At 40.7% G+C, this 16029-nt stretch overlaps 2 protein-coding genes across 13 annotated transcripts in view; both read right to left on the reverse strand.

Annotated features, from left to right (window-relative positions):
• MAK16 (MAK16 homolog) overlaps nucleotides 1-16029 on the reverse strand; it is a 1030778-nt gene that overhangs the window by 964888 nt on the left and 49861 nt on the right. The gene's annotated exons all lie outside the window — the stretch shown is intronic.
• NRG1 (neuregulin 1) overlaps nucleotides 1-16029 on the reverse strand; it is a 1132381-nt gene that overhangs the window by 212491 nt on the left and 903861 nt on the right. For 7 of the 12 annotated variants that reach the window (XM_050802460.1, XM_050802459.1, XM_050802457.1 and 4 more), the window contains exon 1: nucleotides 9465-10081. The exons of the other annotated variants lie outside the window; for them this stretch is intronic. In XM_050802460.1, the coding sequence (XP_050658417.1) occupies nucleotides 9465-9564 (100 nt within the window). In that variant the 5' untranslated portion in view covers nucleotides 9565-10081. Of the gene's footprint in view, nucleotides 1-9464; nucleotides 10082-16029 lie in introns of those variants that run through there. 12 annotated transcript variants of the gene reach the window in all.

The following is a 16029-nucleotide window of genomic DNA, read 5'->3' on the forward strand; positions in this document are numbered from 1 at the left end:
CTGTGATATCAGAAGCACAGCCACTTTGCAGCTCTCCCAAACACACATGTCTAAATGCAGGTCCCTGTTAGATGGTTGCCACCACCCTCTGGTTATAGAGTTTTATTCCCATACTGGTGCACTCAGGGCAGAGCAGCAGGACGATTGTGTCCTTCCTTTATCTATTTCATAAGGGAGAAGGAAATCAGCATACCTTAATGGAAAGTAAAGGGAGGCACTGAAACACATCTTGACCTGACACAGCATAACCACATTCATCACATGTAGAAGTGGGGTTTTCACTAGGCTTTTTAAGTTTAGTGAAAACTAAATGCATAATATTTATTCTGTACTCAGTAGCATATTGCAAGTAATCACATTTCCTCGCGCCATGCACAGTCCAGTGTAGAGGCTCTTTCAGTCAAGGAGGCTTTGTGTGGACTCAGTCTGAGAGGGCGATGACTCTGTAGAGGCCACAGGGACTAGACTCTATGCTCTCCCTTAGCTTCTGTTGATTCTTCGAGAATGATAATGGTCTTTGTCTTTTCTGCCTTTTTTAAGTGGATCGCTATCCTTTGGGATGGGGCATAAATAATATGCACAACATTTAAAACTCCACTGTTCCTTTCTAAATATCAAAATATAATAAGTAACTGTTTCTATTGACATTTCTCCTTCCTGTCAGGCCGAGGGTACTTGGGAACACACAATATCACCAACATGTTTGAAAAAAAGAGAAGAAAAACCCTCAAGACATAAGTCTCTCATTTCTATTCAATTTAATATATGGAAAATCATGTATTTCATTTTCCATTCAACTCCGTATTTAAATTATTGGTTTCCTCCTGACAAACCCACCCGCTCATTTCCATAATGTCTGTAAGTACTACTCTTTCCCAAAATGGATAATGCATGAGCAATCCCCCGGGAAGGTTCCAACTGTACAGCAAGGTGACCTCACTAAAACAAATTATAATCATAATCTATTCTGTGTATTTCATCTAATCCTTCTGGGGACAATACACCAGCCTTCAATATTTTTCCCAGAAATAGATGACAATAAGTTTCAATATGACTGCTATTATAACTGTTTCTAAAGATCTATCATCTCATGGGCTTCAAGACAGATCGGCCCCCCACCCCCATTTTTAAACAATTGAAACTACAGAATGGAAAAGGAATACTATAATTTTAAACAATAAAATGTTGTACATAATCCCAATACTGTACTTCCATTTCACCCTGTTGGCAGAAAAGAGATAAAGTATCAAAACATATAAAAACAGGTTTGATACATACACACAAAAATAATGCCTACTTGCTGGGTATGGTGACTCACGCCTGTAACCCCAGCACTTTAGGAGGCCAAGGCAGGCAGATCACGAGGTCAGGAGATCGAGACCATCCTGGCTAACACGGTGAAACCCCGTCTCTACTGAAAATACAAAAAAATTAGCCGGGCTTGGTGGGGGGTGCCTGCAGTCCTAGCTACTTGGGAGGCTGAGGCAGGAGAATGGAATGAACACAGGAAGGGGAGCTTGCAGTGAGCCGAGATCACGCCACTGCACTCCAGCCTGGGTAACAGAGCAAGACTCAGTCTCAAAAACAAAAAGCAAAAAACAAAAACCAATGCCTAGTTGACACACAAATGAAAAATTGTGTTAATTAATTTACTATTATTTGTTCTGAAAAAATATCATTGCAAACTGGAATTCTGACATCTCCTTGTAAAGGCTGGTTTTAGATTCCCTGTGGGATAGCTAAAGAGACTGTGCTCTAAATATGTAATGTAAGTCTCTAAAATTGGGAGATTATATGTAACAAAGGGAGGAGTTATATACAGTTTTAAAAACTGGCTATATTGAAATTTGAACTTTATTTATAAAATAGGCCATCTAATAATGAGATGCATTTTCACTTGATGATAAAAGTCACACATTAAAACTACTAAAAAGCTTGCATTGATATAGTACTGTGAAAGTGAGTAAAAGATTTTCTTTTTCTTTTTTTATATTACTCCATAACTAAAGCCCGAATTATTCAGCAGTCTTCCATATTTCCTACTCATTGCTCTGTAATCTCTCTGTAGAAATAATGGTGGTTAAGATAAGGTGCAGTAACTATTTGCTAATAGGTCAAATAAAAATGAGTCATATTTTATGGTAGAAACTTACTACTTTTCTCGCCAAGGGAAAATGCTAGTTGCTCTGTCATTCTAATTTTATGCTAAACTCATTTAATATGGACGTCATTTGAGCTGATTTATTGGTTGCAAAACATGTTACTGCTTCAGTTATCACTAGCTCAGATTTCTTTTATGTATTACTTCAATCCTACTTAATTATTATCAAAAACTATATTATTTTTTTCAAAGTTGTCATTATTTTAAAGAATATGTAAAGAATAAGTAAAGTCAAATTATATTTTCAAAGTCCAAATATTAAACTATATGACATGGACAATATTCAGCCAGGTATGACCTACAAAATTGACAATTTCATATGGTTCAATCTAATAAAACATTCCGTGACTCTCATACCACTGAAACTAAAACTACAGCTGCCCAGCGAAGGCCTGCCTATCGAAGCTGTGGAATGAAAGGTTTGGGGCACTGTGGCAGAGCAAAGGCTATTCCCATCAATGATATATTTCTTGGAGCAAGAAACAATGGGAACAGTATTACACTTTAAAAAGAGAAGGGGAGTAACATACTGAGAGTAACTCAGTATGCCTCAGTAATATACTGAGAATAACTCAGTATGTCAAAGATAACAAGTATAGGGTGGAATTAACATAAGCAGGTAAATCATAAATACAAGGGTCATGTGACCATATTAAAATATCAGCCCATGATCCACAAGAATTAGTCACTCAAACCTGTGTTCAAAAATGTGCACTCAATCAAAGTGGGGCTCCTAAACATGTGTTGCCCTGGGTTAAGGAAACAAAGTGATAGGAATAGATGAAAACAAATGTGTTAGTAAAGATCTGTTGTTCAATTTTGATGCTTTCACATATAGCTTTCCAATGCCAGAGTGAAACTCTTAAATAGCACTAAATCTCTTTGTGGGTACCATGTGCACTTCAGTGGGAGGGAGCTGTTGTAAGGGGTGATTGGAAGGTATTTAAAGATGCTTGATTCCCTTGGGGGAAAGTCCTAGAGGGAATTAATCTGACAGATGTCCCCTTGCAAGCTGACCACTGCATCAACATCATCAGAATGTTTTAGAATATTCTAATTTAGAATTCTTAATGAATTAGGGCTATGTGGTCCAGCTGGAAAACAAACTCCAGTTGAGGCAGCGAACATGTATGGAATTGGGACTCTATTCTTCCAGTAGATTGCCCAGAATACTGCAGTAATTTAAAAAAAAAAAAAAAAAAAAAAAAAGTGAGAGAGAGAGAAAAGAAGTCAGTCTTTGGGGAATAGCAGTGTGATGCTCCTGGAGCACCCTCTGGAGGCCAGAAAAAGGTGACACCGGGCACAGGAAGAATGAAGAGAATTGTGATCATCTCTGCCCTGTGCAGAGGCAGAACTCCACAGAGCTCACTCGACTTAGACTGAAAAATGCACTTCATCAGTCATAATCAGGGCAACATAAGAAAGTGCATATCGGATTTCTAGTTTAAAAATGCAAAAGAAATCGAATGTGTTAACGACATTCTCAAATAATTTTATTTCCGAATTTAAAAAATTAACATATTTTCTGCCTACATTCTGAATTCTTCTGGGAATCTACTGCAGAGTCTTTAAAAAAATATTTAGAAGAAAGAGATGAGACCATGGAATATTTTCCTTAATAAAATGTACTTTTGTAAACAGGGTTATATGTAGTGAATTATGAGTGAATTGTTGAAAAGTAGCCAGCTTTATGCTTACTAAAACTAAATATAAATTAAGTTGTCCATTTTTTCTTTTTTCCTAACACCTCACTTTTTCTAAAGCGACAAACACTGACATCTATTGGTATTTTGGTAGCTCGCTTTTTTAAAAATCTATTAAAACATATGCAAGGACGTACACAAGTGCAGACGTGCACAAAATTAGGAGGAATCCAAAACATTCGTTCCTCTAAGAAAACTTCATTTTATGTACCTTAGTGGCATAGTTTTTATCTGGGTAAAATAAATCCGTTTTCAAGCTAATACCATCTGATTTAATTTTTTGTTTTTTCTATTTGTCAAGAGGGGGAGCTCCAGGGTTAACTAAACTACCAGAAGTTCATTCATTTGCGTCTCTGAGCAAATAAAATTACTCACTCAAAATACTGGCATTTGGTTTGTTTTCATCTATCACAACAGAACATGATAAACTATCAGTACTGTTCAAATCGAATTTAACTTGTTACTTTGAGAATGCTAACAGAATGTTGATTTGGTAAGAATCTATCACACTTTCAGAACTTTAAACACTATAGCCATTCTAGAAAGGCTAAGGAGGAAATAAAAAGCTAGAAACGTGGATTTAATATATTCCTTATTTTGTTTATATTTAGAAACACCTGCACTCAATTCTATGAACATTGCTGGCAATATACTGTTATGCTTGAAAAAAAGAGAGTGAGGGGAAGGTTGGTGAACACTTTTGTTTTTCAATTGCTGCAATTTATGAGTCCCAAAAGAGAAGATTATGTATTCTATACAATAAAGTGGGGTTTAAGCATCAACTCTTAAGTGTTGCCAGAAAAAAGAGTCATGTTTCAAAATCTTCTCATAGCTTGAAACCTCAACATTTTTCTGCCAGAGATAAAATTATGTTGCACCTCACTCTACTTTCAATATTTAGATTGAGTTCAGTACTGTTTTCATAATATATATATGCAGTTATGGAATTTGACACTCTTATCCACTTTTCTCTAGTTTTACAGGTAGTACATATTAATATTTATACCCAGTGTAATCTGAGGTCAGCTTGGGATATTTTTTACCATAAAAGGTAAATTTTGGAAAGTATATCAAATATCTTTGCAAAGACACAGATAATTCACTTCTTAAGTAGTTTTATAAAGACATCTAATATTACTGGGCACTTATTACACGTTGGTTGATGTTCAGAGTGCTTTTCATGGATTATTTCCTTTAAGCTTCATGAAACCCTCATGATAATAATAATACTATTATTATCCCCATATTACAGAAAAGGGAATTTAGGCACAGAAAGATTAAGTAACCTTCCCATGACTACATATTTAAGAACAGTCTAATTAGGATTTAAACCCAGGCAATCTGGTTGAAGAGCTAAAGACTAGGCCATCTGGCATCTTGCTGCCTAATAGCGAGGAATTTTCTTATTTTCGAAACGACAGATGACAAAATACACAATATACATCTGTTTTACTGCCAGGAACATGGTAAGAATTCAATAAACAGCAGTTCCCTCAATTATAAACATAAAAGTGTCCAGCACAGTGCCTGGCATGTAGTAGGTATTCAGTGTTCACATGTTTGTCTAGTATTTTTTGGTTTTATATATATATTTTTTCTCCTTTTTCATTGGTGTTATCTGACCATTTCATGCGTATGAGAAGTATTCATGTTTGAGTATACAACTTTCTTCCACTCTTCCTGCTATTTTAATTCTGCAAAATAAGTCCTATTTCATTCTGTGAATAATCTTTAATGTTTTTAATAATTACATAGGCTAGGTGGTTACAAGTAACCAGCTTGAAACAGATCACTGGACATTCCTCTTGTTCTGTAAACACAGGCTGCCCTGTTAGGGTCACGGCACTTTATACCCAAGAATGTTTACAAGCACTTCGGCCTGCAGAGCCACTTAGTGAGGGAAACAGGTGGGTGATGTCATTGGGGAAACTCACAGCCTGCTTCTACCCATTTGGGATACTAGGTTTCTCAATGTTTCCTTCACCTATACTCACAAATGCCCCTCCTACCAGGAGTGAAGGGAGACAAGATAGTTCTAGAATCCGGCTAGGCATGATAGCGAATTTTTTCCAGGTTATTTAAGAGGAGAAAATAAAAAAGATAGAATTCCGTGCAGAAGTGCAGAGTAAGAACATATCAACAAATAGAGAATCATAAAGGAAGCTTAGAGTCAAATACCAATTGGCCAAAAATTAAAAAAAACAAAAAAACAAAGAAAAAAACGGCCAAGCACAGTGGCTCATGCCTGTAATTCCAGCACTTTGGGAGGCCGAGGCGGGTAGATCACGAGGTCAGGAGATCGACACCATCCTAGCCAACAGGGTGAAACCCTGTCTCTACTAAAAATACAAAAATTAGCCAGGCATGGTGGCGCACACCTGTAGTCCCAGCTATTCAAGAGTCTGAGGCAGGGGAATCACTTGAACCCGGGAGGCGGAGGTTACAGTGAGCCGAGATTGCACTACTCCACTCCAGCCTAGTGACGGAGTGAGACTACGTCTAAAAAAAAAAAAAAAAAAAAAAAAGGCTCTGATTTTGTAATTCAGGCTTCAAGAGAAAAAGTCTGTTGAGCTGAATCAGTATGAAGAGACTGGATATGGGAGGTCCAGCATCAAGGAGATCAAGGAGGCCCATGCTCTTACAGGGCCCTTGGTACACGAATCAGCGATACAGTACCCAAGACCATTCTTAGTTTGCTTATTCTGACCAAAGGAATCAATGACTCCAAGGGCTTGGGACCTATTAGAGCTATTATTATGGAATAGGTAATTCTGCTGAATATCTGCAGCCCCAATAGTGTGCAATTCAACATTTAATTAATTGTACAAAAATGCGGATGCTCTGAAATAGCCATGTATGTATCGCATATCAGTCACTCATGCCATATGAAAGTTAAAGAAGCCTTTTTCCCCTGAAAATTTCCCTCCAACAGATGTGTTTATGCCTATGTGTACAATATAGCACACAGCGGGGCTGAGTGGCTGAGATCCCACCCCATTATCTCTCCCCTGACTGTTATGAGGCAATGTTAAAACAGCCAAAGAGAGGCTTGGCTATTACACACATATCATCAAGGACAGACAGTTGCAGCGGCTGTTTTAAGAAGCGGGTGAAACGTGGAACTGACAGACACTAAGATGGGAGCAATACAAGAGACACTTGTCCTCATAAGTCCTAATTTGGGCTAGCGTGGCAAGTGTGAATACTAGAGTTATGGCATCTAGAGGTCGTTCCTTTGAGGATGCCTGAAACCTAGAGTGTGGGTTTTTCTCACAAACCATTATGGTCATCGGGTATGAATTCTCCTAAGACAAGGAAAACTACACTGGCACTTACCATTATAAGGAAAATGACAAGGAAGGAAAGAAACACTGATTCTGAAGCATTGTTTGTAATGCCATGTGCTTCTATATAAAGCTGGTTTCAAGTTGTTGACCATTCTTTTTGAATCAAATAAAGAATACATATTCTTATCTGGTTTAAAAAGCACAAGATGCTTTGAAGGGGGTAAAAAGTCCCTCCCCAAAAAAGATTATAATCTGGTGGAAAACAGATAAATATACTAAAAACTAACCTACAGCCAAAGTCACTCCAATTTTTCAGGGAAGACAGTTAAGCAAATGTCACTTAAAGATACTGACTTAGCTGGTTTAGAGGGAATCACTGCTGTGCCTCTGGAAAGCAGATTAGAGCCACCAAGGAAGCTCTGGTGCTCTGTGTCAAGAGAGAGCATAGCTAATCACAAGACAGCTGCCTACCTAGTAGATAAGATCTGGTGGGCACAGAAATGCCTGCCTCCTAAATCCCTCCTCCACTGAACTTGTCAAGTTTCTGTGTTATGGTGCTGCTGCTAGGAGCCCTTGACAAAATGCATACCTATTACTTGTAAAGGGTGCTACTTCAGACCACTGGCCCCTCCTTAATTCATTAGACCATCTACAGAGGACCACAGAAACTTCTGAAGGCAATGAGCAGGGAGGCAGGAGAAGAACACAACCACAAACAGTGATAAGCGCCCCCAAAATAACTCTTTACAACGATTTGAGCTAGGTCTGAAATCTCTGTAATTTTGTACGATGACCTTAGAAAGGACAGTACACAAAGTCACGCAAGGAAGTAACTAATCCAGCTCCCCAATTTCATATCTTGTTGAATAAAATGCTATGGTCTCTCCCCAAAACATAGGGTAAAAATAAGCAAAAATTCAATACACCCTCATGAGGGGCAATGACCAGTAATTAAGTGAATACGATCAGCAGTATCTTATTAAAGAAGCAAGCACAAGAATGGCCAGTGGTGAAACAATTACTCTCTGTTCAATTTCTGTTTGCTCAAAACTCTGCTGAAGGTTTCTGCCAGTAACCCAGGTTCTGAAATGCTATCAGTGATACCAGTAAGAGGACCAAGCAAATGTAGTTTTCTTCCAGCAAGGGACAAATACTTCTACGACATTACCGTAGCCACAGTATTATCAAGTACTATTGAATTAATTCTTCAGAAGTACTTCATGAAATGTGCGTTGGGAGCATGCTTAAAGCGACTTAAGGCATCCAGATCAATTAATAATTGGGAATTGCAGAGGCAAAAAATAAATAAATTCTCCCCCATCTCCTTCCTCCCCTCTTTTATCAGCTACCAATCACTCATAAACAAGTATTTATTCGACATGCCTCTTTTGTCCAAGGTAATGTCTAAAGCATCAGCGCTTCCTAGGGACATCTAAGGTAAAGCTTTCATTCATGCTCGTGTTCTGATGATGAAATACAAGATTTGTTTCTACAAAGCTTCAATTGCCATTTTATTATATAGATAACCAGCAAACAATTGGGTTCAAAAATTCAGATAAATGGTTGCTTTCTGACATCTCTTGGGAAAGTAAATGAACCGTATTTATCACAGAGGTCTTGAAAAATAGAACTGTTAAGCCAAAAGTTTGTAGAACTTGTTTGGCGCAGAGCTGATTCCTGGCACTGGACTAGATTTCATCTGCTTCGCTGACCTTTAGGAATCCCTGCGCTGCTCTGAGTCTCCATAGCGCAGGACTGAATCAAGACGAACCGGCGCGCACTCTACATCGCTTGCCCTCTGCCCCAAAACGCCGAAGCTAATTTCCCACGCGGCCCCTTGCTCGACCACCCACTTCTGCGCTGCCAGGCACACCGAGGGGACGGCTCTCCCTCCAGGAGGCCCGTTCCAGCGTTTCCCGCTAGAGGGCACACGGCCCCCGTGCAAAGCGCTTCTGGCGCGGGGCACGCGCGCACGCAGCCTCGACTCCTATACCCCAGGTCCCACTCCCGGGCTGGGCTCCCCGGCTAAGGCGCTGGGGAGGGGCCGTGCCAGGGAGCGCAGAGCTCCCGGAACCCTGGGAGGGTGCGGCTGGGACCGCTGTCCCTTGCCCTGCGCTCTGGGAGTTGGCGCCCGGTAGGACTCGGCGCCCAGGTGAGCGGCGGCCCGGAGGAGGGAAAGCACCGCGCGACTCCACGGGCGCTCAGAGCACAGGGCGAAGCGGACGGGTGAGGTAGAGGGGAGGGAGAGGCCACCGCATCCGAGGAGGAGGAGTAAGAGAAGGATTGCGGGCCCGGGCCGCGCTGCGCACCCACCTGGGCTCTGGCTGCCCGCCGCGGACTCGGGCTTCTTGCCGGAGCCTCGCTCCTTCTTCTTGCCCTTCCCTTTGCCTCTGCCTTCTTTGCGCTCGGACATCTCGCCGGAGACGGAGCGCTCTACGCGGACGGCTGTCGGCGCAGGCGAGTTTGGTCCAAGGGCTCGGAGTGGGTTTGGGAAAAGTTTGTCCCTCGAGGAGGAGAGGGGACGGCCGAGCTGAGGCGCTCGCGCGGCGCGGGGGCGTCTCCCGTCGCCTGCAGAGAGCGCGGCGCGGACGCTGCGGGCGGTCCCGGCCACCTGGAACGGGCTCTCGCCCTGGCTCTCGGGGCTGCTCCTGTCGCCCAGGGAAGTCGTCGCTGAGTCCCGCCGCTGGCAGCTAGCGTCCTGGCCTCTGCCCGGCGCCCTCGCAGCCCGATCGGGGAGAGGTTGTCACCGTCCCGCTCGCGCTCCCATCGTCCGGGCAGCAGCCGCCGCTCAGCTCTTGGCCTCCGCGCGAGCCCGGAGTTCCAACAAGTTTCGGGGAACTCCTCGCCGGCTCTTTTTCAATTGCCCCGCAGCCACCCACCTCCCGCCCGCAGGTTGGAGGCAGGCGCCTCCTTCGCACCCTCCCCTGGCCTCGCCCCCTCCCTCTTCCCCACCACACCCCCACCCCGAGGCGCGGACACGCCACCGGGAGGAGCCTGGGCTCGGCGCTCCCGGGCGCAGCCCCTTTTCCTCCCGCGCGGGCAGGGCAGGGGGCGGCGGCGAGGCTGCCGGGAACCCCCGACAGGGGTCGCTGGACGCTGCGCGGAGACCGAGGCAAGCGCCCCGGAGACCGGGGAACCCAGGCGGAGACCCGACACTCTCGCTGCCCGCTTTTCTCCGCAGCCAGGCAGTACCTGGGAGGGCTGATCAGTCCCCTTCCACGCGGAGAAAAACAGCGCAGAGAAAAGTTTGCAACTCCAACACCTGTACCCCAAGCGGAGGCTCCGTGGTCAGGAACCCTGGGAGGGGTGCGGGGGAACTTTGGTGGCTTTTCCAGAAGAGTTCGGGATTCATTCCTTAACTCACTTAAGTGCAAAAGCCCTGTCGCACGTAGTCGAAAATAAACTCTAGGTGGAAGGGAGTTTAAGGTAAGATAATTCCTTCCAGGTGCACAGGAAAGGTTAAGCGAACCTTAAAAATGCCAGGTTGCGCTCTCCTGCTGGGTCTGAGCCGTGTGTGTGTGTGTGTGTGTGTGTGTGTGTGTGTGTGTGTGTGAAGTGCCTGTGTGTGTGTGTGTGTGTGTGTGTGTGTGTGTGTGTGTGTGTGAAGTGCCTGTTAGAAATCTCCAGCTTTTCCTTAGAAAAACAACCTGGCCTCTTCTAAGGGGGTGCCCCTAAACTACGTTTCTTACTACAACTTAATTTTCAGAGGAACTGATAAACACATTTCGGAGAACGACTGAGAATAATTAAAATTACTGCAGTCACTGGAAGTCCCTCAGTTCTGCCGAGTGGAAAAGCAGGCAGGGAGGGGTAGAATGAAGACACAGAACTGGAGATTCTTAATTCGTGAATGTGGGGTTTCTCAGATTCAAACTTTACTCAGAACTGCGCGTGAAACCTACTCCTTCCCTTGTCCTCCCTCTGGTGGAGAATTCTAAAGAGCAAGGAAATAAGAATACATTGACCCCTCCGCTGCAAAGGACAAACGTTAAAGACCAGGGTAATCGCGCACCACGGAAGGATCCAGAATTGTCCACATGTAGAGAAATCATTCTCAGAGTTATACCACAGCTGTGGCTAACTTAGACTCTTAATTTACAGTGAGATACTCTTGTGTTGTGGTCGGGAAGTGGTGATTTGGAGCAATCCATATTCAAAATCTATTGCTTCACTTTAAAAGTGACTTGTTCTTGGTTTTCCATTTTCTGGGGTCAATGCTAACTGAACTATTACCTACACACAGCCCTCTCACGGTATTTTCTGATGGCCACAGTTTAAATAAAAGTGCAATCTGGAGTGTCTCCTTGATATGTAGATGGGAAGGGAGGGAGACAAGTATGTTCACTTTAAAACTGTCCTAAAATCACACTAATTTTATTCTAGTTTAATTTGCACTGTCGTAAGAACAAAACTCTGTTGAATGGGTTTAACTGTGAAAAGATATCCAGCAGTCTTGCCATCATTATAGTTGAAAAGTTTGATGTCCAAATAGCTTCTGATATCCTTCCTACAAACACCAAATATAAATTTCACTGGGCTATAAAAACAGCAAAAGCAGAGAAAAGATGATGAATATATCTCAGTAGCACTATTAATATTCCACAGAGACGAATGCAAGATGGAGTCTGAACATTGGCTGAAATAACTCTGTTTTCCCAGGAGGGGGCCAGTGCTCAGTAAGCAGGAAATAGCAAAATTCAGAGAAGTCCTTTCAAAACAGATATTTTGTCCTGAGGATGTGAGACAGCATAGGGGCTTAGTATACACTACCGCATATTCTCAAACATGTCATTATGTTAGAATTGAAGGACTGAGAGCAAAGATGTATTCTGGGATTTTTTTTTTTTTTAATAAGATTTACCCCAATTAAAAAAAGAAAAGGCTCTAGTAGTAAAATCTGTTTCTATGAAAATATTGTAATTCCGCCACTCTTGTTTAGAGTCTGGATGTTTAGCTTCACAAAACAGCTTACTGGTCAAATATTTGTTAGAGTAATTTTTCAGTGAGGGTAGTGGAAAAGCCTACGATTTTGTGGTACATTTTCATTTAAATGAACCTGAGGAGGTAGTTGACAGTCTTCCAAAATTAAGCATACATGACTATAAAAGAGATTACAGATACTATGATGACTTAAAGATAAAATATAAAAGCAGGATTCCTACAGGAATTTTAGGGCTGAGGAATGAAATATGAAGGGAGGGAGGTGAGTATAAATGAGCATTTAATAATTGTTTTTCCTTGGTTTGATGCAATAGAGCAGAAAAGACAGGACAAAAATTGCAATGATAAATATTGAAGGAACTTTAAGGAAAGATGATGAAATGGCAATTTCTTGACAAGGATCCTTTCTGGAACCATATCCAGATTCTGGAGTTACATTTTAGTTGTCACTTGCAGCTGAATTATCAGGAAATTCATGGCTCAGTCCAAAAAGGTTTTTTTCTAATATATTGTTAGGTCTTTATGTTATTTAATGTTAATTTTAAGGGGTTTTATTACATTATTTATGACCAGCTAAAAGATTAACTAAATAAATGTCAATTTCTCAGTTAAAACATTTATGAGATTTATCAAGAATTTGATATTGTCCTTAAATTATTCATCTCTGTGGTCAGGAAGTACAAATGAATTTCTTTTGCATTTGTAAAAATCCTTGGAAGTGACCAGAACAAGGGAGGGAGAAAGGAGGAGGAATATTTTAGCTTTAAAAAACAAAACCCAATTGTATGATTTAGAAGTGATGACAAATCTTAGTGATTTAATTTTATTAATTTGTATATTGTTCAGATCTTAGATCATGTATTATATAGGGTATATCAGCTCCCAGGTAACTTGTCAACATAACTCCTGATAAAAAGAGTGGAGATTTTAAAAAATAAACACCTTGGGCATTAAAGAAATACAAAATTTAGATCTCACATTAAATGACAGCGTAAGAGAAACACAATCGTGTGCCACTACATTTTTCCTTGGCTAGACTTAACTTTTAGAAGGACTCTTAGAATCTACAAAGCTGGCTTAATAGATCCTTTCTCTCAGTAAATCCCATTTGGGAAATACTCCAAGAAAATTTTTAAAACATGGAAAAATTAAGACTAACATGAAGACAAATTGCATTTTTGGCAAAATATTATGCATATTGACAGTAATGGGACTTTATAATTCTGCAGATGGTCACTTTTAACTTTTTTAGATCAAGTAACTTAAGATAATTTAAACAAAGATTACTTTTTTAAAAACTTTGCAACAAAGTTGACATTAATGAAGATGCATGAATGCAAAGAAAATCTCACTCAGCAGAGTCAACTTCAAAACAACCACTAAATGTATATGATTCATTCATTCACCAGGCATTTACTGAACTAAAATGACAGGCCGGGCGTGGTGGCTCATGCCTGTAATGCTTACACTTTCGGAGGCTGAGATGAGTGGATTGCTTGAGCCCAGGAGTTCAAGACCAGCCTGGGTAGCATGATGAAATCGTGTCTCTACCAAAAAAAAAAAAAAAAAAAAGATACAAAAATTAGCCAGGTGTCGTGGTGCTCCCCTGTAGTCCCAGCTACTGGGAGGCTGAGGTGGGAGGATCACCTGAGTCTTGGGAGGTCGAGGCTGCAGTGAGCCATGAATGTACCACTGCACTCCAGCGTGGGTGACAGTGAGACCCTGTCTCATAACAATAAATAAATAAATAAATAACAAGCTAGGCAGTAGAGAAACAGAACAAAATATTGTCTCTGATCTCATGAACCTAAAATATTGTGAGAAAGGCATAAAAACAAATTAAATATGACAATACAATATGAAAAACAAGGCCAGATAAGTTTTCTGGATTTGAAGCTCATAAAATTTGGGGGATCTTTTTAAAGAAAAATACTACAAAATTAAACATACAAATTTAGGTAATAAGAAATTAAAGAGTCTCTTGCAAGTCAGAGGCCATGAAGAGTAAGCTTCCTTAGCTTATGGTAAATTTACTTTCAGTGATTCCAAGCATATTCCAGCATCTGTACCATAATTACAGAATGGTACATGACAATTATATACTATTTTGGAGATTAGATAATACTGTTACATAATATCACTATAAATAGGAGACATTAACAAGCAATCAAAAGGAATACACACAAAACTGAAATAAGCAAAGAGGGAGGAAATTGAGGTGAAAGGAGGCTTAATAATTCACAGATTTGCAATTGTCCTGTATGTTCAGTTAGACTCTTAGCATCAACATGCGTGTTGAGTTGATTAGGCAAAGCACTTCTGACCAGCAAGACACCCTGGCAAAACTAGAAGTGGTCCCCTTCGTTTGGCAAATATTTAATAGAATTACTAATTAATCATATTGTCTGCTGTGAAGACAGTTTTATGATGAAATTATGAGTTTAGAATTCAAAGAAAAATGCTAAAACGCAATGTTCAAACAACATTAAAATGAAATCTTTATGTTTTTCTGCTTGTGTGACTTTTAAAAATTACATACTAATAATTACTATTATTTATCATTACTATTAATGATAAGATTACTGTCATGATTGTAGTGTCATTACTGATATAATGGATTAAAAATGGTTAACACTGCTAAATGCCATTGCCAAATTTCTTCTTCTGGCCCTGATAAACAGGGCCAGCATCATACGTTTCTTCTGTAATGAGGTGGATATATAAGACAATAATTTTTGAAAACATTTGAATTTCTTATAAGAAGAATACCATCCCACACAACTTTTCAGTTACTTTTCCTGACCTCTGCATTATTTATCCCCCCTCAGTCCCCTGGCAAGGCACTCTTAATTTAGACGTGTATATGATGCAAATATATATATACTTATATATGCATATGTGTACATACACATCTACATATATAGACATACATGTGTATACATCTGTTTATTTGTGTGTCTATATATATGTATCTGGGTATATAATTTCTCATTCCCTTTACTGGAAATGGAAAGCATTGTCTGTATTTGAATATAAGCCTATAAAAGGCAGAGATTATATATCCTTTTTTCCATTTATTTTATATTGCTATCCATTAGAATTCCTAGCTGTACTTTGCATCTGGTAAGCACTAAATACTTTGCATAGAATGAACCTAAATAGAACAGAATGAAGATAAAAAGCCTAGTTCAGTGATTACCATTTTCTATCAATCAGTGACTAATTACCTACTGTGACAATCATTTTGACACCTTCTTTCTATGACCCACCCATCCCCAAGTCCTGTCATTTTGACTTGAGTCTTCTTTTATGCCTCTTCACTAAGTACCACCCCAATCCAAGTCTTTATCCTTTTTTGTTTTGACTGTAATAAAGCTTTCCACCTGGGCTATTGCTTCCCCCAATTATCTTGCCACATACTGTAGTCAGAAGAGTCTTTTTGAAATGCAAATTTAATCCAGTCACTTTTTGCTTCCCAGGAGTCTATCCAGTGCCCTTGAAGAAGGAGGCTGTGGGTCACCCCAGCCTTATCTCCCTTTGCTTCTTGCACAAAGGCGTCCTTGCACCATGCCTGCATAGCTTGCATCCTTTGCAGCCTTAGTGCCTTTGCACTAGCTATGTCCTCTGCCTGAATTTTCCCACGACCACCACACTTTGCCTAATTCCACTTAACATTCAGGCTCCAAGGGAAATTCAGTTGCTTGGAAAAGCTTTTCCTTACCTCTGTACACTGTTTCATCCCATCCTGTTTTAACCTCTCTTTACAGTTTTTGGTGAATAAATAAATATTACTTTCATATGTAAGACTATACATACAGAAGTGTGTGTCCTGTATGTTCAGTTAGACTCTTAGCATCAACATGCATGTTGAGTTGATTAGGCAAAGCACTTCTGACCAGCAAGACGCCCTGGCAAAACTAGAAGTGGTCCCCTTCGT

This window comes from Macaca thibetana, chromosome 8 (genome assembly GCF_024542745.1).
Source record: "Macaca thibetana thibetana isolate TM-01 chromosome 8, ASM2454274v1, whole genome shotgun sequence".
Classification (NCBI taxonomy): Eukaryota; Metazoa; Chordata; class Mammalia; order Primates; family Cercopithecidae; genus Macaca; species Macaca thibetana.